This window comes from Polypterus senegalus, chromosome 15, assembly GCF_016835505.1.
Source record: "Polypterus senegalus isolate Bchr_013 chromosome 15, ASM1683550v1, whole genome shotgun sequence".
Classification (NCBI taxonomy): Eukaryota; Metazoa; Chordata; class Cladistia; order Polypteriformes; family Polypteridae; genus Polypterus; species Polypterus senegalus.
Genome location: NC_053168.1, coordinates 2,556,295 through 2,577,901, shown reverse-complemented (window position 1 = coordinate 2,577,901; position 21,607 = coordinate 2,556,295). Strand labels below are relative to the sequence as shown.

The following is a 21,607-nucleotide window of genomic DNA, read 5'->3' as shown; positions in this document are numbered from 1 at the left end:
GATATAGTTAAGATAACGGCTACAAGACCCTCTCCAAAGAGCTGTGACCGTGATGGCTCATATTGTCAGAAGTGTTGGACCACAGGACCGTAGTCAACCTCTTAGACATGATGGCCACAACAGGAAATTTGACCCCAGATTGAACAGAAGGTTAGTTTGAATGGTAGGGAAAGAACCGAGGAAAACTTCCAACACAAACTCCAGCAGAACTGCAAGCCATCTGTCGCCGTCTGAGTGAAAGTGGGCTCCATGGCAGAAGAGCCCAATTCTGAAACACAAACAGAAAAAAAGCCAACCAGAGTTAGCTGAAATGGCATGTTGACAAGACAAAGCCCCCCTAGGAGAATGTCCTTTGGGCTGATGAAACTAAATGGCAGCAGTCTGTTCACAGAGGGACAGAACGACGCTTACAAAGATGAAACATGGAGGAGGCTCATTAATGTTACGGGTGGGCTGTCATGCTTTGGGCACCGGGCACCTCGAATCTGTGCAGGGCACAATGAAATCAGACAAGTATCAAAGCATTCTGAAGCAAAACGTAGTGTCCAGTGTCAGAAAGCTCAGGCAGCCATGAGTCGTCCAGCCGTGATACGTCATGGTGGAAATGGAAACACTGGAATGTTCCGAAGATCCTAATCAGAATCCAACTGAAATTTCACAGCTGGGAGTAGAAGCCCGTCAAACCTAAGAGAGCTCAGGTAGAGGGGGCCAGATTGCCAGTTTAGAAGTGTAGGAGACTCCCTCAGGGCTACAGAAAGGGTGCGTTACAACAGGAGAGTTGAGCGCTCCAATAATTTTATCCTTACCATTTTCATTTATTTTATTTTTCAAAATGATAAATTAAGTCCTACATCAAAATTAAAGAGTTTGCTCTCTGGAATCCAAAGAACGGTGGGTGTCAGTTTAAACTTATTTCAAGGAGAATTGTAATTCTTTTTGAATAGTTGTAGGGTACCAGAATTTCTGGCTGTGACTGTAAATATTTTTAATAGATTTGATAGACTTTGTTAATCCCATTTGTATGACCTTTGAGGGGTCCGATATCTTGGTCAGCCATTGTACAGCACCCTTGGAGTCATGTTCAGGTTAAGGGCCCAGCGGAGTAGGATCCCTTCTGGCATTAATGGGATTTGAACGGGCAGCCTTCTAGGTACAGCCACAGACACTCCACGACACTCCACCCTCTAATGTGCTCTTTGGGTTTTAAGAAGTGAGCCATTCCACGCCTAAAGGTGTCTCTCCGTCTCCAGTTACATTCTGACCCTGGCTGGCCTCCTGTGATTGCTTTTGTCCCACGTAGTTCACTGGATCAGTAACATCATTTTGTGTTTCCTGCGGACGCTCGCTACCTCAGTGCTCACCTGTGCTCCTCCACTCCGTCTCTCAAGATGGCCGACCTGTGGCCTTGTCTTTTTTTTTATCAGCCGTTTGGGTTTCCATTATGCTGACTTCACCTTCCGATGAGCTTCTCTTTGTCAAACCCTCCACACTCAGGACTGAATTCACAGGGGACTGAGATGTCGTCATCTTCTCTCTTTGTTCTTGACACCACCCCGCTCAGGCATGCGTTTGATCACAGGGGTGTTGATGTTCTTCTCCTACGCCACATTGAAGTAAACTGCAGCTGTGCATCTGTGCTCAGTCAACTATCTGCTGCCAGCACAAGGCCCATTGGCGGCGCTGCTTCAGTGTATTGCAGGCTGTAATCAGGATATGCTGACATACGGCACAGCCCTGATGATTTCACGTGTCGGAGTGAGGCGGCTCTGTGGGCTCAGCTCACACGCACTTGTTGGATCAGAGCAGAACTCCAAAGGAACAGCAAATGAGCGACACGCAGACTCGATGGCGTCTTCTGAATTGTGTAACGCGTCTCAGATCCTGAGGTAGGACAGGCTATTGATTTCCGCAAAATGTGCCATGCAGATATAGTCAGAAAAATAATAGGAAATGAGCTGTTGTCCTTTAATTTAATAATTTGGAGTGTTTTTTGGATAATATGGTTTGGATTTTTTCTTTTTTCTAAATTATGAAATACGCAATAATAGACAGTGTGCACAATTATTAGGCAAGTGAGTATTTTGACCATATCATCATTTTTAATGCGTATATTCCAACTCCAAGCTGTATTCACTTGAATGCTTATTGGATTTAAGCACGTCAGGTGATGTGTATTTGTGTAATGAGGGAGGGTGTGGCCTAAGGAGATCAACACCCTATATCAAGGTGTGCAGAATTATTAGGCAGCTAGTTTTCCGCAGGCAAAATGGGCCAAAAAAGAGATTTAACTGACTCTGAAAAGTCAAAAATTGTAAAAAGTCTTTCAGAGGGATGCAGCACTTTTGGAATTGCTAAGATATTGGTGTGTGATCACAGAACCATCAAACATTTTGTTGCAAATAGTCAACAGGGTCGCAAGAAACGTGTTGAGAACAAAAGACGCAAATTAGCTGCCAAAGATTTGAGAAGAATCAAACGTGAAGCTACCAGGAACCCATTATCCTCCAGTACTTTCATATTCCAGAGCTGCAACCTACCTGGAGTGCCCAGAAGTACAAGGTGTTCAGTGCTCAAAGACATGGCCAAGGTAAGGAGGGCTGAAACCCAACCACCACTGAACAAGAAACATAAGTTGAAACGTCAAAACTGGGCCAAGAAATATCTGAAGACAGATTTTTTTCAAAGGTTTTATGGACCGATGAGATGAGAGTGACTCTTGATGGACCAGATGGATGGACCTGTGGATCAGTAATGGGCACAGAGCTCCACTCCAACGTGGAGGTGGGGTACTGGTATGAGCTGGTATTTTTAAAGATGAGCTAGTTGGACCTTTTGCATTGAAGATGAACTCAAAATCAACTCCCAAACCTACTGCCAGTTTTTCGAAGACACTTTCTTCAAACAGTGATACAGGAAGAAGACCATGATTTTTATGCAGGCCAATGCTCCATCACTTGCATCGAAGTTCTCCACTGCGTGGCCAGCCAGTAAAGGCCTTAAAGATGAAGGAATAATGACATGGCCCCTTCCTCATCTGACCTAAACCCTATCGAGAACTTGTGGGCACTTCTTAAACGCTAGATTTACGGGGGAGAAAAACAATCCACCTCTCTGAAGAGTGTCTGGGAGGCTGTAGTCACTGCTCCACAAAAAGCTGATCATCAACAGATCAAGAAACTGACAGACTCCATGAATGGAAAGGCTTAGGACTGTTATTGGAAAGAAGGGTGGCTATATTGGTCATTGATTGATTGATTGATTTGTTTTGAAATGTCAGAGATGTTTATTTGTAAATTTTGAGGTGTTTGTTTATTATTCTCACTATAACAGATGAAAATAAACAAGTGAGATGGGAAAATTTTCATTTTTCCTTTAGTTGCATAATAAATCTGCACACTAATAGTTGCCTAATAATTGTGCGCACATATGTATTCCCCTGATGATGTTCACACTCACATTTCCGTTGTGAAACATTCAGGTTTCAGGTTTATTAACATTTTGGATTGACTGATAGCACTGTGTTTGTTCCATATTAAAATTAATCCTCAAAAATACAACTTGCCTAATAATTGTGCACACAGTGTAGACAGTAAGCAGTTCTTTTTTTTTACTTCTGCCATGCCGCATGCGTTTGTTTCCCACATTCAGTGCAGCAGTTTACATGGTAACCTCTGAACAGACGGTAAGGTGGGAGTGCAGTCTCGATCTAAAGATGTGGTGGGCTTGACCCGTGTTTGCACAGCATCTCAGTAGAAGAGGCTCCGCTCCGCTCCGCTTCGTTTAGGTGAATGAGAGCAGACGCTCCTCTCTCCGGTCAGGATATGCGACATGGCCTGTTTTTTCCTGTACTGAGAGGTTTCACAGGAAGCTCTTCCCAGTCTCTGCGACTGCTGAGCGCTCCAACACTGATTGTCTTTAAAGGTTGAAGCTTTGCTGTTATCACGTCTAACATCAGTTCTGCTTGCTTACAGCTGACCCTCCACCATTCATCGATGGCGTTCGCATAAACAGCCCTCACTATCTCACCAAAATGAAGCTGACGGCTGCGGGGACACAAACCTTCACTCTGGTGGTATCCCAGTATGAGAAACAGAATACCATCCATTACACCCTTAGGGTGAGTATGTGCAGCTGACGTGTTCTGCGTTAATTCTGTTTCATCATTGACACCAAATGTATTTATTCCAAAGAGGGTCGGCTCAAGTTGGACAGTTGGGAGACAAAGTCAGAGAGGCGAGATTGCGTTGGTTTGGTCATGTGCAGAGGAGAGATGCTGGGGATACTGGGAGAAGGGTGCTAAGGATGGAGCTGCCAGGTAAGAGGAGAAGAGGAAGATGTAAGAGAAGGTTTATGGATGTGGTGAGAGAGGACATGCAGGTGACGAGTGTGACAGAACAAGATGAAGAAGTCAGGACGATATGGAAGAAGATGATCTGCTGTTGTGACCCCTAACCGGAACAGCTGAAAGAAGAAGAAGAAGAAGGAAACCAATTGGATCCTTCATTAGTGATTCTTATATTTATCATGGAGTAGAGACATCAACATGCAGTCAGACCCACCAGTTCACTTTCACAGGCCCTGTGGGCATAAAAATAAGAATTTTTGGACTGCAAGGCCTCACCCTCCTTCCTGCATACATAGCAGTGATCGTCATGTCCAGACAGTCCCATTGTGAGGCCACAGAACAATCTCCCCAAAAGCCCAGTCTTTGTTCTGGTGATCACCTGCAAAATTCAGTCTGGTTTTTGTATTGTGGTCTTAGAGTAGGGGGGCAGCTGTAATGAGGGACCCCCTTGATGGTGGATGTTGATCCTTTGGCACCTGACGGCTCCAACTCCTTCTCCAGTTCCTTGTTGTCATCTTGGTGTTGAACCTTTCACAACAAATGTTTTTCCTCCCTGTTAGTTCATTTGTACCTCCTTCCTGAGCACTGTAGTATCTCCGTGACCCCCAGATATTTATATTTGCGCTCACTTGTTTGGACAGAAGCTCATGGTGCCTTTGGTGCTTTACAAGTTACATCTGAGGAGGAACAGGCTTGAGGAGGTCCACAGTTTGTTTTTTCCTGAGGTTTCGGCTGCGTCCCTTGGATTTTTTTTTAACGGCAACAAGGTGCTGGTCCTACAGGTTGACCCTTAAATAAGCCACAAGTGCCCTCCCAGTTATGTCAGTGACGACAACTGGCCAATCATAGGCTTCTAAAAGTCATGCCATCCATTTCTGAGATGTCCCAGGCTCTTTAAACACGCACTCAACTTGGTGTCTCAGACTCCAGTCCTGGAGGGCCGCAGTGGCTGCAGGTTTTCATTCTCACCCTTTTCTTAATCGGTGACCAGTTTTCACTGCTAATTAACATCTTTTGAAGGCTCAGACCCCCTCATTGTTTCTTTGCCCTTAGCTCTTTTAGGGCTGAATTTTTTTCTTTTTTGTTTCTTTTCTCCCAGGGCTGAATATTTTTCCAAAAAGTCGCTTTTAAAAAGAACTCAAAGCTCAGATCGATGTCTGGGTATTCCTCCCAGGTGAACCTCACCGTAAGTGCGTCAGATGTGTGAAGGCGCTCAGTTGGTGTCTGATCACCTGGGGTGGCATCAGCTGGGGTCCGATCACCTGACGCCGGCTCCTCACTCTCCTGTTCGACCTCCTGATCACTCTCAACGAAATCAGAGTCCGAAAAGTCAGAGTCTGACTCGGCGATAATGCAAGTATTTTGCTTTCTGCACTCGCTTCGCTCCCTCGAGAGACGGCAGTGCCATCTTGCCTTTGTTTACATTGCGTGACTCACACACACGCTGGGATTAGATGCCGAGTCAACGAGTCTAACATTTCTTCAAGCAAAGAGGGCCTGCTTTTAACGTAACGGTGAGTCTTCTTGCCATGAACTGCTGATTATCGCCCTCAACCCCTCCCGTCAACAAAAGTCACCATCCGCCCTAAAAGAGATAATTAGCAATAATGAGATACAATATGAGCCAAAACAGGACCAGCAGACAATATCTGAAAATAAAGAAAGGGGAAGGTCTCAGGAATGTCGATCTGCTCAGGTCCACAAAACATTTGAACAGAAAAGAGAAAACCAACAATTTCAGAAACGTCTGCTATGGCACAATGAGAGCAGCAACAAGCCGTGGAATTAAAGAACGCGTTTAATTAATGATAAGTCGCGGCGCCTGATTAAGCGACTGGTTGGAGTTTGAGACACAGACTTAGTTGGTCTTCTCTTGGCTCCCTCACTTCACATTTCATTTCTGTTTAGGTGCCATTTAAGGAAAGAAATGAAGAAATTCAGAGGAACAAACATAAAAAATTAGTCAATTAAAAGGAAATGAAAAGAAGTTAATTAGCAGCAAAAACAGGTCACTAATTAAGAACAAGATTAGAATGAAAACCTGCAACCACTGCGGCCCTCCAGGACCAAAGTTTGAGACCCACCCCTGCATTAGGTGAAGATGTTTATCCACAGCAGCAGCAACTGGTTGGAGTGAAATTGGTTGGACTTTGAGGCCCTGACTTAGGTGGTCTTCTGTTGGTCACTCACTTCTTATTGCATTTCTGTTTAAGGAAAGACACGAAGCAATTCAGAGGAACGATGAAGAAATTCCGGGGAACAAATCTTTAAAAACAAGTCAATTAAAATGAATTGTTAATTAGCAGCAAAAACAGGTCACTAATTAAGAACAAGATTAGAATGAAAACCTGCAGCCACTGCGGCCCTCCAGGACCAGAGTTTGGAAGCATTTGAGCCCCTCTGAGTCTGACCTTGTAAGTAAACGTGTCTCTTGGCTCTTATTGTGACCTGATGAGCTGACCCCCTAATTGACTCAACACTGGGAATCCCGGAGTTTGCAGATCTTTAGCTGCGCTGGATGGTAACGCTTGACCTCGACTCGGTGTGGTTTTTAGGGTCGTGAGTGTCCTGTGTTACCGAGTGCAGTGACATTCTTCTTGTCAACATGCCACATACTGTCACAATTGGTGAGTAGAAGAACTTCACTTCGAAACCCTCCTTGCCCTCCAGTTTGAAAACCTCAGAGCATCTCCTTCCACCACGTAAGCTCCTCGAGTTTTCACAGATTAGCAATGGTGAAAGAGTAGAAACTCGACCGTATTGAGTCCACACTGCTAACTTGCTGACATGCACACAACATTTTACGAGTATCTGACTTGTGGTCGTGATGTGCAGTGTGAGAAAGTAAACCCATCTGTGTTTTGTTAACAGGTCTACTCAGGATGCAAGTTCAGTTTTTCAAAGATTCCGACTCCCTACACTCAGTCCAAAAGGGTAAGTCAGCTCGGATATTTTTCATAAACCTTCAGCAGTTTTTGAATTGTGTTGATGTCCCAGAGTGCAGCTGCACAGGCCAGACGTGTCAAACTCCGATCTAAGAGGGCTCCCGTGATGGCAAACGTTCATTCCAGACGCTTTTCTCGTTAGTAAGCAGTCACTGCTGCTAATGCAACTCCCTTCTTCTTCCTTCATTTTAATTGTCCTGATTTTTAAAGATGTTTGTTTCTTTACAGAACTGAATTCATGCAATGGTTGTAATTAATCCCAGTTAAAGCTGATGCCAGCAGCTGGACTGGAGAGAACTCGAACCTCACTGACATATTTAAACTTGATCTTCTTTGGCTACTTGCAGCTTTGTCTTTTTATCCACAGTGGAGTTTGAAGATGAACAATCCAACTCCCAGAAATCCTGAAATCTAAGCTGGTATTGGGCGGCAGGGCAGACTTTTTAAAGACAAAGCTAAATGAGTGCACCTAATGTTATAATGTAATATGAGGGGCAAACCAGGAGGCCATCCTGGAGGAAGGTCAGCAAGGTGTGAGCTGTGATATTCCTCGTCCATCCACGCGAGACATGAAGGACATTGCTGTAGCTACAATGCCGGGACTAGAGTCCCAGCAGCCACGCAGAAACACAGCGCCAAGGCTGGCAGGACAGGACAGGACAGTGGGCACTAGGCAGCAGGGTGAGCCCCAGTATGGATACCCGCAGGGCAACATGGGAGTTGTAGTCCCCATGCAGTGTTGTGCAAGTTCACACCTCACAAGAACGCACTCAAAGTTCAGTTCACACAGATTAAAATAAATAAATTCACGTTCATAGTTCATGATTTCAATTTTAAATTAGGTCATGTTCAGTTCATTTTGTATTTTTGAAGGAGTGAGAATAAATGACCCGTGAGTTTCAATTTTGCACGCCTTATATTAGGCTATTACAGAGTTCTTGAATGAAATATAATAATTATGAAGACTTTTTTATTTAAACACTTTATTGAGTTACACCCAGCAACAAACACATATGACAATATATGCTAATATCCTCCCGGTCAAAAAAGAAATTAAACAGAAGCAAATATCCATATAAATGGCCGCTCTATTGCCAACCGTGTGACACAAATGGTGACTGTGGAGCCAGCATGCAGGTGAACTAACCGATTACAACTGCCGCCGGTCAAATTCGTGTCGCATGTTGCATGTCCAACTGGGAAAAATATAAAGTGGCCTCGCGAAGTCCAACAATTTCCTAAAAGTGTAGGCGGAGCTTCACCTCGTGCTCGTGTCAGCGGGGCTGCAGCTTAAGCACAGGAAGGCAGACTCAGGCAGAGCCGATTTCATTTGACGTTATTTTTTCCAAATACAAATAAGTGGCACCCCTACATTACAGGGTAAGGTAAAACGTTTAATCGGAACCTAAACCCAATCCAGAATGTCACCTAAAACTGAACGAGCTCACATTTAAGTTCTTCACTTGCAATTACGTGACGTTAAGTTCACCTTTCTTAGAAAAATGAACTTGTTCAGTGACCGCACTCTTTCATGCACGACACTGGTCCCATGGTGCTGCCCTGCCAGGCTCTGTTGGGGCCGCCATCAGATATCAAGTGCATCGTGACCAGTGTGGTGACTAATGACAACATCGAGCGCGCCCGTGAAATGATTCTGTGGAACAGGCGATTGACGGTAGACGATGTGGCAAATCACTTGCACATCAGCCGTGGCTCTGCCTACGCAATAATCCACGACAGACTTGGATTTCGAAACGTTGGTGCCAGATGGGTACCGAGAGAACTCCCAGAAGAGCAGAAACAGAAGCGCTTGGAGATCTGCAGACAGCATTTGGACCGATACTCTAAGGAAGGGGAACATTTCTTAAAAAGAATCATTACCGGTGATAAGACATGGATTCATCACTACGAGCCTGAGAGTAAACGGCAGTGTATGGAATGGACGCCTTCTCAACCGCCGACCAAGAAAAAGTTCAAAAGTCGGCCATCGGCTGCAAAATTGATGCTGACAATTTTCTGGGATTATCAGGGTCCAATATTGGAACATTATCAGGAAAAAGGTTTGACAGCCAACAGTGCTCGTTACAGTGAGATGCTCACCGAGGAGCTAGAGCCCGCACTTCGGACGAGACGGCGAGGACTGTCATCCGAGGGCATCGTGTTCTTGCCCGACAATGCGCGGGTAACGCTATTGACACTCTGCAGAAACTTCGTTTCGAGGTGTTAAAGAATCCTCCCCATAGTCCCGATCTCGCCCCATCGAACTATTACCTGTTCGGTCCCCTGAAAGAAGCCCTACGGGGACGAAGATTCACGCCTGATGAAGAGGTGAAGACAGCGTGCACTCGTGGCTCGCGGCTCAGCCTGAAACATTTTTTAATGAAGGAATACGACAGCTTGTTGACCGGTGGACAGAGTGTATTGAAAAGCAGGGAGATTATGTCGAAAAATGAAAAGTTGATTCAAGTAAATTCTACAGCCGGAGTGCGGATAACTTTTGACTCCCCCCTTGTATTTCCTGGAGGCAACACGTTGAGCACCCAGAAGTACTCCTGGGTCAGGAGTTCAAAGAGAGCCCCCCACTTGGCCCACGGAGTTGGAGTTGGGAGAGGAGAGATGGACTTTGCTCATCTGGGTTGACTGGAGGAGATCGGAGAGACCAGAGGACTGAAGTGCTGTGCGGTACTCTTGGCTGTTGAAACTCTTTATCACAATGTGAGGAAGAAACCTGTGCAAAGGACACTTTGGTTGTTAAATTAAAGAGCCGGGACGGTGTCTGTGGTAGTTGTGTCTGGAGTTGGGGGTGCCCTAGTGGCCACAGTAAATACCCAACGTGAAGGACCTTCAGGCGAATCTACCGGCATATGGATCTGCCAAAGAGGTGAATACAGAGCCGCACTGTCAGATTAAAACTGAGGCAGATACGTCAAACTGCGTGAGCACCCATTGGTGTTGGTAGCAATAAGACCGCTGGGGTTTGCGAATCACTCGTTAAAAGTGCAAACAGAGAGAACATTAAGTGGCCACTTGGACATTTAATTCTGTCCAAATGACCCATCTGTTGCACTAAAGTCGACGTCACATCATACAACGTCTACACGGCGGCGATGTCAGACTGGGTGACTGCAGTGGCTGGTCTCGTTGCCCGGATGTGCCCGTTTACACAATTGGGAGTCACAGGGTATGTCGACTTAGACATCTGTGGAGTGACTTTTCCAGCAGAGTTCCAAGTTTCCAAAGTATTGCAAACTTGACCCTCTTTCTGACAGTTAGTAGTGTACTGCGTGACGGAGTCGGTGCCCATGCAAAGTTTTTACAAAGTCCAGCAAGTTAAGCCACAACCTCTTCCCCTTTTTTACGCTTTTGTTTCATTCTGCGATGGTCTGTGAAACGGGTGACATCAGACAGACGAGCCTCTCTTCTGTTTGTGAGGTCCACGTATCTGAATTTACATGCATTGTCCTTCCAGGTGGGCCCTCATGGGTCGTCAGCCACCTCTATGACTTAAAACAATCAGACCTGCTTGATTTTGTCGGGGGGGAGTCACCGAGCGGTTCAACTGATTCCCTGGAAATGTCAGGCTATAGGGTGGTCCAGATCTAATTATGCAATTGTCATTACGCTATAACTTATTAAGTTTATTACATAGAGAATTCACAAAAAACTATTTTTGTTGCCGATAGATGGCAACACGATAGAATTTCATTTATTACAAGATATTTCAAACAATTCTTTTGTCTTGTATTGTTTTCCTGCATTGCATTAAAAGTTGCATAATTAAATCTGAACCACCCTGTTCATGCCTGCCTCTGATTCGCCGAGATTGTGTGAAAGACGCCTGTGACTGAAAATCGACAGAAAAGTCGTCATGTGATGTCCACAATACCAAATAAACTGACCTAAGTGTACAACTATTTGTACTCCGTGTCACAGTACGACTTGGACAGTCAAATGCGTCACGTGTAACACTAACACCTCTTGGTATGAGTTGTCCTAAGTGACCGCGCCAATCAAAGGTAAGCAGACCCATCACGGGGTACAAGTGCATAGTACAGGACCGCTGCCACCTGGACTTAGAACAGCCCCACCTTACGTGGGTCACCTGACGGGATCCGGCCGCCCAGGTGTAGACATATTTTATACAGTTGGCTCCTAGAAAAGCTGCGGGTCTTTTGGATAGATTTGGTGCCAGGGCCTTTAGTAATCCTTATTGGTGGTGATGGGCATATCGGGGTATATTGCCCTGGGGTGTTGGGTATGTTGGTGGTCCCAGCCCTGTCTTGTGTATTATAATGGTTGCACTGGGTGAGGCTGCCTTGTTTGTCATTACTGTTATTTAATGGTATACTGGGATTGGGAATAAAACGACTTGCGCACCTATTGGTTCATAAGAATGTTACACAGTGGCACTGCACAACTAGTTGTGTGTATCCATTATTGATGTAATATTTTCTGTACCACCTTTCTCCTTTGTTTATTGAGGAGTTATGATTATTACCTTTCTATTGTTTTATTGATTTCATGTTTCCTACCCTCTTGTGGGTCCTCATACCTTTGATTGGTGATGTCTCCATAGGTGGACCCTCCTCAGTTCATGCCAAGAGGTGTTAGTTCTGTACGCGATACGTTTACTGTCACCTGTGGTAATGTCGTGTGACGTGACATGGCCTTTAGCCATCAGGTTTGGGGTCAGCCCATGAGCCCACTCATATCTGACAAGTAAGGGGCATGGGAATATTCAAAGGAATTCTGTTTTTGTTCAGTTTCTTCATTTTTAATTCTATTTTTTTATTATAGATCAATGGCCAATGGAAGGGGCAGAGCGCCGGTGGTTGTGGGAATTATAGAGAGACTCACAAGAATAACCCGATCTATCAGATGCAGATAGAGAAGTCGGGTCCACTGCTGATTGAACTCCGAGGCTGCAGGTCGGTGATGTTTGATGTTCAAAAACTCCTAGAAAATGAAATCCCCTCTGAGGAGGTGTTAGACATGTTGAAGGATAGCGTGAGAGAATGCAGGCCTCTTTCGGGTCCCTCTTCTCCTTGCCCAAGGCCATGACGGTCCGTAGTCCTTCCTAGTGTTAAACTGACTTCTACGTCGGGCACTTCATTTCCCTTTTCCTGTCGTTTGGCTGTTTTCATGTGCTGTTGTTTCCTTTTGAGTTTTGTTTTATTATTCATATTTACATTTGGTTTCAATTTATAAGTTCATTTTTCACGTCTGGTTTGTGTTGTTATCGAGCCGAGCCACAGGGGAAGCACAAACCAGTGCGTTTCTTCATGAAGGTCCCAAGCCCAGATAAACAGGGTGGGGGAATTACATCAGGAAGGGCATCCGGTGTAAAATTTTGCCAGACATGTGGACAACAAGACAGATTTCTATACTGGATCAGTCAAGGCTGAGGTTGACAACGACCGTCACCAGTACTGTTAGCCAACAGGGTGCTGGCGGAAATCAGGCTACTGTTGGCTGAAGAAGAAGAGGAGGAGGAGGAGGAGGGAGACGTGTACGAAGGCAGGAGGAGAGAAGGAAGGTAAAGAGAGTGGAACTGAGGGTAGGAACTTTGAATGTTGGCAGTGTGACTGGTAAGGGGAGAGAGTTAGCAGATATGATGGAGAGAAGGAAGGTTGGTATATTGTGTGTGAAAGAGGGGAGTAAGGCCAGGGGGATCAGAGGGGGATTCAAACTGTTCTATCATGGTGTGGATGGGAGGAGAAACGGAGTAGGAGTTACTCTGAAGGGACAGCACGTCAAGAGTGTTTGGAGGTGAAAGGAGTGTCAGACACAGTGATGATGATGAAGCTGGACATTGGAGGTCTGATGATGAATGTTGTTAGTGCATATGCTCCACAAGTTGGGCGTGCAATGGGTGAGAAAGAAGATTTCTGGAGTGAGTTGGATGAGGTGATGAACAGAAAGTGGGGATTGGAGCGGATTTCAATGGGCATGTTGGTGAAGGGAACAGAGAAGACGAGGAGGTGATGGGTAGGTATGGTGTCAAGGAGAGGAATGAAGAAGGTCAGGGATAGTGGATTTTGCCAAAAGGATGGACATGGCTCTGAGGCTAGGGATCTGCACTGGCAATCAGAAAGTTGCTGGTTCAAATCCCAAAAATGCCAAAAGGGACTCTGCTCTGTTGGGCTCTTAACCTGCAATTGCTGAGCGCTTTGAGTCGAGAGAAAAGCGCTATATAAATGCAAAGAATTAATTAATTAATTAATTAATTAATTAATGGCTGTGGTGAATACGTATTTTAAGAAGAGGGAGGAACACAGGGTGACATACAAGAGTTGAGGAAGATGCACACAGGTAGATGGCATCCTATTGAGAAGAGTTGATCTGAAGGAGATTGAAGACTGCAAAGTGGTGGCAGGGGAAAGTGTAGTTAAGCAGCATAGGGTGGTGGTCTGTAGGATGACGCTGGAGATCAAGAAGAGGAAGAGAGTGAGGGCAGAACTAAGGATCAAATGGTGGAAGATGAAAAAGGAAGACTGCAAGGTTGAGTTTAGGGAGAAGGTGAGACTGGCACTGGGTGGCAGTGAAGAGTCACCAGACAGCTGGGCAACTACAGCAGAAGTAGTAAGGGTGACAGCAAGAAGGGGACTTGGCATGACATCTGGACAGAGGAAGGAGGACAAGGAAACCTGGTGGTGGAATGAGGGAATACAGCAGAGTATACAGAGGAAGAGGATGGTGAAGAAGAAGTGGGATAGTCAGAGAGATGCAGAAAGTAGACAAGAGTACATGGAGATAAGACGTAAGGTGAAGAGAGAGGTGAAAAAGACTAAAGAAAAGGCGTATGATGAGTTGTATGAGAGGTGGGACACTAAGAGGGAGAAAAGGACCGGTGGGCTACAGAGAGGGACCGAGATGGGACAGATGAGCAGCAGGTTAGGGTGATAAATAAATAATAAAGATGGAAACGTACTCACAAGAGAGGAGAGTTTGCTGAGCACATGGAAAGAGTACTTTGAGAGGCTGATGAATGAAGAGATCGAGAGAGAGAAGAGGTTGGATGATGTGGAGATAGTGAATCAAGAAGTGCAATGGATTAGCAAGGAGGAAGTAAGGACAGCGATGAAGAGGATGAAGAATGGAAAGGCCGCTGGTTCAGATGACATACCTGTGGAAACATGGAGGTGTTTAGGAGAGAAGGCAGTGGAGTTTGTAACCAGATTGTTTAATGGAATCTTGGAAAGTGAGAGGATACCTGAGGAGTGAAGAAGAAGTGTACTGGTGGGTCGATATTTAACAATAAGGGGGATGTGCAGGACTGCAGTAACTACAGGGGGATAAAATTGATGAGCCACAGCATGAAGTTATGGGAAAGAGTAGTGGAAGGTCAGTGAAGAAGTGAGGTGATGATTATTGAGCAGCAGGATGGTTTCATACCAAGAAAGAGCACCACAGATGAGATGTTTGCTCTGAGGGTGTTGATGGAGAAGTTCAGAGAAGGCCAGAAGGAATTGCATTGCGTCTTTGTGGACCTGAAGAAAGCAAATGACAGGGTGACTGAGAGGAGCTGTGGTATTGTATGAGGAAGTCAGAAGTGGCAGAGAAGTACATGAGAGCGGCACAGGATATGAACGAGGGCAGTGTGACCGTGGTGTGGTCTGCGGTGGGAGTCATGGAGGTGGGATTACATCAGGGATCGGCTCTGAGCCCTTTCTTATTTGCAATGGTGATGGACAGGCTGACAGACGAGATTAGACAGGACTCCCCGTGGAGTGTGATGTTTACTGATGACATTGTGATCTGTAGTGAGAGTAGGGAGCAGGTTGAGGAGACCCTGGAGAGGTGGAGATATGAGAGGAGAGGAGAGGAATGAAGGTCAGTAGGACCACCAAGACAGAATACATGTGTGTGAATGAGAGGGAGGTCAGAGAAATGGTGAGGATGAGGAAGTAGAGTTGGTGAAGGTGGATGGGTTGAAATACTGAGGATCAACAGTACAGTAACGGGGAGTGTGGAGGAGAAGTGAAGAAGAGAGTGCAGGCAGGGTGGAATGGGTGGAGAAGAGTGTCAGGAGTGATTTGTGACAAACGGGTATCAGTAAGAGTGAAAGGGAAGGTCTACAGGACGGTAGTGAGACCAGCGGTGTTATATGGGCTGGAGACGGTGGCACAGGAGATAGAGTTGGAGGTGGCAGAGTTAAAGAGTGCATTGGGTGTGATGAGGATGGACAGGATTACAAATGAGGACATTGGAGGATCAGCTCAGGTTGGACACTTGGGAGACAAACCCAGAGTGGCGAGATTGGGTTGGTTTGGACATGTGCAGAGGAGAGATGCATGCTGGGTATACTGGGAGAAGGATGTTAAAGATGGAGCTGTCAGGGAAGAGGAGAAGAGGAAGGCCTAAGAGAAGGTTAATGGATGTGGTGAGAGAGGACATGCAGGTGATGGGGGTGACAGAACAAGATGAAGAAGTCAGGACGATATGGAAGAAGAAGATCTGCTGTGGTGACCCCTAACAGGAGCAGCCGAAAGAGAAAGAAGAAGTATTTGTTGTTATGGGGTGCCATTTTGTGGTAGTTTCTTTATGCTGAGTCAAACAGAAGTGCACCATGCGACACCACAATGGTGTGAATGAAGACTGACGTTGTGCCTTTCCAGGCTGTCCAAGATTGTGGATGTTCTCAAATGCACTTTGCAGCAGTTCTGTTGAGATTCGACAGTTACTGGACCTCCACATCTTCTGACTCCCAGTTTGGGGTCTGACGCTCGGTGAAAGGACCACTCACTGACCACAGGTTTTATTTTATTTAATTTTTTTTGTTCTGTTCCTTCCAGTTTGAACTGTTCTTTGTCTTATTTAAGTCCTCAAATGCCAACTCAGATCGATTCTGCTGCATGGTGTCAGTGTGGTGTACAGGGTGGGTTGCGTGTTGTGGGGTTTCCTCTCCAGACTGGCGCGCTGTGTGTGTGCCAGTGGGACTTGTGATGTGGACTGCTGCCCGTGTCTCGCCGGCCTCCTCTTTTTGTTGAAGTGATGTGCCTGGTTAGCGACTCAGTTCAGTTTGTGTAATTTGCCCACCCTGCTTATGTTTCATTTCTGTGTTCAAGACCCCCGTTGTATTCAGTGTGCTTTTAATGCGTAAGGATGACAGGAAGACGATTCTCGAGAGCCGCTTTTGTGGATTTCATTCTAATGCGCTGAACTGAATTGGCTCCTCGCTGAAGGGAAGTGCGGCGAATGCCCAGGGGACGATTTAAAAGCCCACTACAGATGTTAAGTTTAAATGAGTGACGTCACCGAAGAGGCCGCTTCCTCTTTAATTCTGGAAATGTTTGTCCAGCAGCCTGCGTTTTCCCACAATTTGCCCGATTCCAGAAGATGTACATTGTGGCCCAGAATTCCCGCTGCGTCACCACAGAATAGACAACTGACCCATCATGCCGTGCCAAGCCCACCCAAATAGTTTCACGTCACGTTGCTCTGCTCATATTTTTGCAGCAATTTAACGTGTGACTGCATTCAGACATCCACTTATTAAAGAAGCGTCACGTCATCTTACAGTTGAGAGACGTTTCCCAATTGAAATATTCCGCACTCGTCAAGGAGGCAGATCTTTTAAAAGTGAGTGTGAAGGCTGTCATCGTACAAATCACTGGAGCTCACTGGCCACCACACTCAGGTGACAAAAAAGGACAAAGACGCAGCCCTCGAGTGCCCCAGCTGGACGCTTTCCAAATCCCAGCTGTGTCTTTATGTCCCGTTCTTGGAAATCAGGAAACCGGACAGGAGCCATGACACACCCGCGGCGGATTTCCGACACTTGGCCTGAAATTGAACGAGTGCAGACACGAGTCGCCCTCCGCCGATGGTGAGGACCTCCCAGGGGACGGCGCTGGCTGAGCGGCTCTTAGCATGGCGGAGTGGGAGCCGCCGGTGACGGCTGATCATCTGCACCTCATCGGAGTGTTAGTTTATCTACATGCAGAATTTGCATTTGTGTTTTGTTTAAATGATACAAAGTGGCCCGATGTTTGTCATGTTACGTCACCTTTGTCTAGAGATAGCGTTTAAATAAAGATCAAATAGTGATGATGTGTCTGTCAGAAGAGGAACACACTTTCCTGGGGTGCACTTACTTTTTCACACGGCTGGCTGTATGTGTACGATGGTGCTTGCACATTTGATATCATTGTGTGTGTGTGTGTGTGTGTCGCATGTTAAGTGTACACTTGGTGTTTGTTATAAGGAGACCCACAAGTGCCATCACTTGGCACTGGGGACACATGACAGTAAACGTGGACCTGAATGCCAAAGGGATGCCATGACTTTGCTGCCCACACACCCCCTCTGCCCCTTTATAAGTTACAGGCAGACCAGTGCTGTGACGCGGGCATCACGGCTCCTGTTTGGCGCTCGGTGTTGTTTGGACCCGCGTCTAATCAACACAATTATGGCAGACGTGGGCACACTAACAAGAAATGGCACTTCAGGGTGTGGCGAGAGTACGGTGAGTGCAGAACTTATCAGAATAAGAAAATCAAAAGGACGGCACAATGAGCTCAAACAAAGGAAGAACGACACTCTGCCATTGTCTGAAATTGACATCTGGAACACCTGGGAAGACATCAGTGGGCCTTGAGGGGTCCGTCCACATCCTGCCTCGTAGGCCTCGTCTGCCGTTCATTGGCGAATGACGAAATCGGACAACGTGGGCTCCCTGAATTGTCCGAGTGGTGACGTAACGCTGACCCTTCACCTTAGTCAGCTGTTTAAAATAAAGCGCACCATCTGGTCAGCCTGACTTGGCGTTTTGTCTTTGATTGTGTTTTTTACGCTCCTTACTTCAACAGAAATTCTTTGATTGCTTTTCTTGGGCAGACTGAGTAACAAATCGGCAGCGAATATCCCGACCAGCCACCCACGTGAGCGCACTGAAGTGGGAAGGTGAAATGTCACAACTTGGAGCTCCGAATGACCTGAGGTCACAGCAACTGTTAGCAGCGTAAAGGCACAGCAGACCCCCTGACCCGCTCATCGGGGGCTCAGCGAGCGTCACGGTGCAGGAACTCCAAAGGTGTAAAGCCAGTTACTCAGCTGTGTTTGCACAGGGCCTCCATTAGTAGAAGTGTAACTGCTGGTGTAAAGATGAAGCTCCAGACGTGGCGCCTCACTCACATACCAGGTGACAGTCAAGGGGCTGATGGCTGCGCCACTCGTGTCCTCCTCTGACACTTCTTTGTCTTCTTTCTGATGTTGACAGGCAGTACAGCGTGGGCTTTGAACTCCTCACTGTCTCCATGGTGACCGATCCCGGACCCTCCGGCTTTCAGAAGAAGAACAGCGGAGATTACAGGTGAGGCCCCCCACCATTTTACTGTATATGTGCGGTCGCTGGCTGCAGTCCCCCCCCCGAAGTTGTCCAGAAATGAAGAAAATCATTTAAATGAGCAGAAATGATCCTCGTCCCGTGTGTTTAGCAGTGATGACCAAGAAAAAAGTTTAATTTCATGAAGAACAAATATATAAAAAAAAAAAAAAGTTTATAATACAAGCCAGTGGTGGCCAATGCAATGAAAAACGTCCACAAAGAAAAAACCTCCCGCGTTACTCGAGTCACATGACCGTCAAGTCCAGGTAGTTCATGTGCATGTTGGTTAAGATATCGTTAAATAAAAGCATCCCAAAAAAATCAAGAAGGGTCCAACTGCAGACCTCCGGATCCTTGCTATTCAGCGACCAATTGGATCGCACGTTTATAGCACACCATGTGACGTCGTAAGCCCACTTCATCCTGAGCAGGCATTGGGTGCCAGGCGGGGTCAACTCTGGACAAGGATGGCAGCAGCAGCCCATTGCAGGGTGAACACACACACACACACGCACACGCACGCTAGGAGTCACGTGACGTACACAGTGGGCAGAGACTCAGAAGGGTCTCGCTTTGAGCCGCGGCCGTCAGCTGACCTCCCACAGCCCTAACCTGAGCCGTTAACGTAAGAACGACACGCGGGTACGCCTTGAATTCGGGTTAAGAGGAAGATGCGAGCGGCTGGGCGTATCGTGTAATGCAAAGACCACGAAACAATTTGATTGGCTCCTCAGTGGGATGGCGTTCACGAGGTCTGCAGCTGGACTGCTAATTGGAAGAATCGGCACACGCCACAGATAGGAAACGCAAGTCACATGGGACTGAATTGTTAAACTAAAGAGACCAATGAACAAGGGAGGGAGGCGGAGCTTCCCTTCAAAAACTCGGCCCCACGTGACTGGTCATCCTGCAGAGACCCCCACTTACCCCTCCCCCTATACGTTTCAAGATGTCTGTCTGGTCTGCGCAGATTTTTCCGGAAGCATCAGTTGCACGCTGTGCGTCCGCAGTGTGTTGTCACAGAACCCAGAAATTTAACAAAGTCCGGAGTTCTGACTCCCAGATTTTTGGTCCTTTACTGTACTCTCATTTTTCAGAAGTATTTTCCGTATATACTTGCATTTAAGTTCTCCCACGGGTAAGTCAGGGTTTGATTTTATCGTATAATTTCTGGTATTTTATAATGTCGGGCGTATAAGTCGAATGCGGAAAACTCCCGCTATTGGTCCAAGAGATTACGTTCTGATGAGAGTCACCATGGAGCACACGGCCTTTTGTTTCTATGTATTGTGCCTACGTGACCCCACAGTGATACCCGCGCTGTTCCGAAGCGTCGTTTGCACTGTTTTGTGTTTTTCGTATCTCACACCCTCACACACCTTTATCGTAAGAGCATCCTTTATCTACGATGGAGCGTTCGATCAGAAGGAAATATGAAGCTGGTTTTAAATTAAAAGTCGTTGAAGTGGCAAAAGAAATTGGCAACAAAATTCGATGTGTCTGAGAAACTGGCGTGAGATTGGAGGAGGCAAGAAGATGTAAAAAAAAAATAAAATAAAAATTAAGTGTTGTATTTTTGAATGGATGTATAAGTCAGGGTCTGACTTTATGATCGACTTATATGCGAGTATATATGGCATTTAATAATATTTTACCTTTAAATAAATTGCCTTTTGACGTAAGTTGTCTTATGGGTGGATCCCTGACTTCTTGATTACGCGACGCGAGTAATTTGCGAGTTTTTGTTCAGCGTTTGGCCCCTCTGGCACCCGTACTTTCTACTCTCTCCTCTCCATGATGTTAAATCTTTTTCTCTCGTCCATCACTGCAGATAACGCAGGGTAAGCATCAGATAAAAAGCGAATCCTTGTTGGGTGGCGCGCCCGATTCCTTGCTGCTCGAGTGCCCTGATTTTCTCACACCACCCACCATGTGTCATCTTTCTGGGCAGCCGCTTGACTTCAGGTGCCAAGGTTACCAGTCCAGCTCATGCCTGTTGCCCACTGTGTGACCCTGAGCTCCCCCTGCTGGTGCTCTGCTTGTACTTCATCTCTGTAGTCATAACGCACCTTGTGATGATGGCGTGTCACCGGTGAAAGACGCACTAGAAGACGTTTTCTTTGCCTGCTTTGCTGAGGCCTTACATTGTCTTGCAGTCGCATTATGGGTGCCCCACTGCTGGGCGGCCTCATATTTGATCCCCCGTTTTTAAAACCCCACCCTGAAGGACAAGGCCTGTCGCGGCTCTTTAACCGTAAGACGCTCTCTGCCTTCATGGCGGCCCGCGGTGCTTCTTGTTCATCCTTCTCCCTGCTTGTCTTTCCCGTCACAGGTGTGGATTTTGCTACTTGGAGTTGGAGGCGATTCCTGCCGGCGTTTACAACATCGTTCCCAGCACCTTTTTGCCCAATCAGGAGGGGCCTTTCTTCTTGGACTTCAACAGTGCAATGCCAATCAAGGTCTCTCAGCTCCAGTGACGGGTGGTCCCGCTGGTCGGATTGAAGGTCCACCCTGAATTCAAAAGCGCTGGAGTGTTGAGGGGCCCTCGAGGAGCCTGGCATGTGGATTGAGGGGGCACCGAGCGCCGTCTGTGTGGTCTTGGGGTCTGTCGTTTACTTTTAGGAAGATACGCAAGTTTAGTCTGAAACCCCTGAAATGGCCGTGCAATGGGAGACGATCCGTTAGACGAAAAAGAAACGACGGCCATCGAGCGAATCACGAGGCTCTGGCCACGAGGACTGCTTATGTGATTATGGAAGATAAATTCATTCTTGTCTAAAACGCATTTGACTTTTTCATTTCTTTGCACACCTCTGGAGCCTTTTGAGGTCTTTGGGTTGGGGGGCCGGGGGGGCTGACGGCCACTTTTCTGCACACCACAGATCATCCATCCTGGTGACCCTCATTTGAAAGTGGGGTCCTTGTGACACGCAGGACATGTCACACCCCCAGAGCCTTTGGGGTTCCAGACCGGACCCCTGTTATGCC

General features: G+C 46.5%; 1 protein-coding gene across 1 annotated transcript in view; it reads left to right on the top strand.

Annotated features, from left to right (window-relative positions):
- The window catches only part of capn7 (calpain 7), a 105,858-nt gene extending 84,454 nt beyond the window's left edge, over nucleotides 1-21,404 (top strand). Inside the window, exons 17-21 of the mRNA XM_039737641.1 lie at nucleotides 3,972-4,117; nucleotides 7,217-7,279; nucleotides 12,088-12,218; nucleotides 18,512-18,604; nucleotides 20,952-21,404. Coding sequence (XP_039593575.1) covers nucleotides 3,972-4,117; nucleotides 7,217-7,279; nucleotides 12,088-12,218; nucleotides 18,512-18,604; nucleotides 20,952-21,096 — 578 coding nt within the window. The 3' untranslated portion in view covers nucleotides 21,097-21,404. The remainder of the gene's footprint in view (nucleotides 1-3,971; nucleotides 4,118-7,216; nucleotides 7,280-12,087; nucleotides 12,219-18,511; nucleotides 18,605-20,951) is intronic.
- Nucleotides 21,405-21,607: the final 203 nt, after the last annotated feature.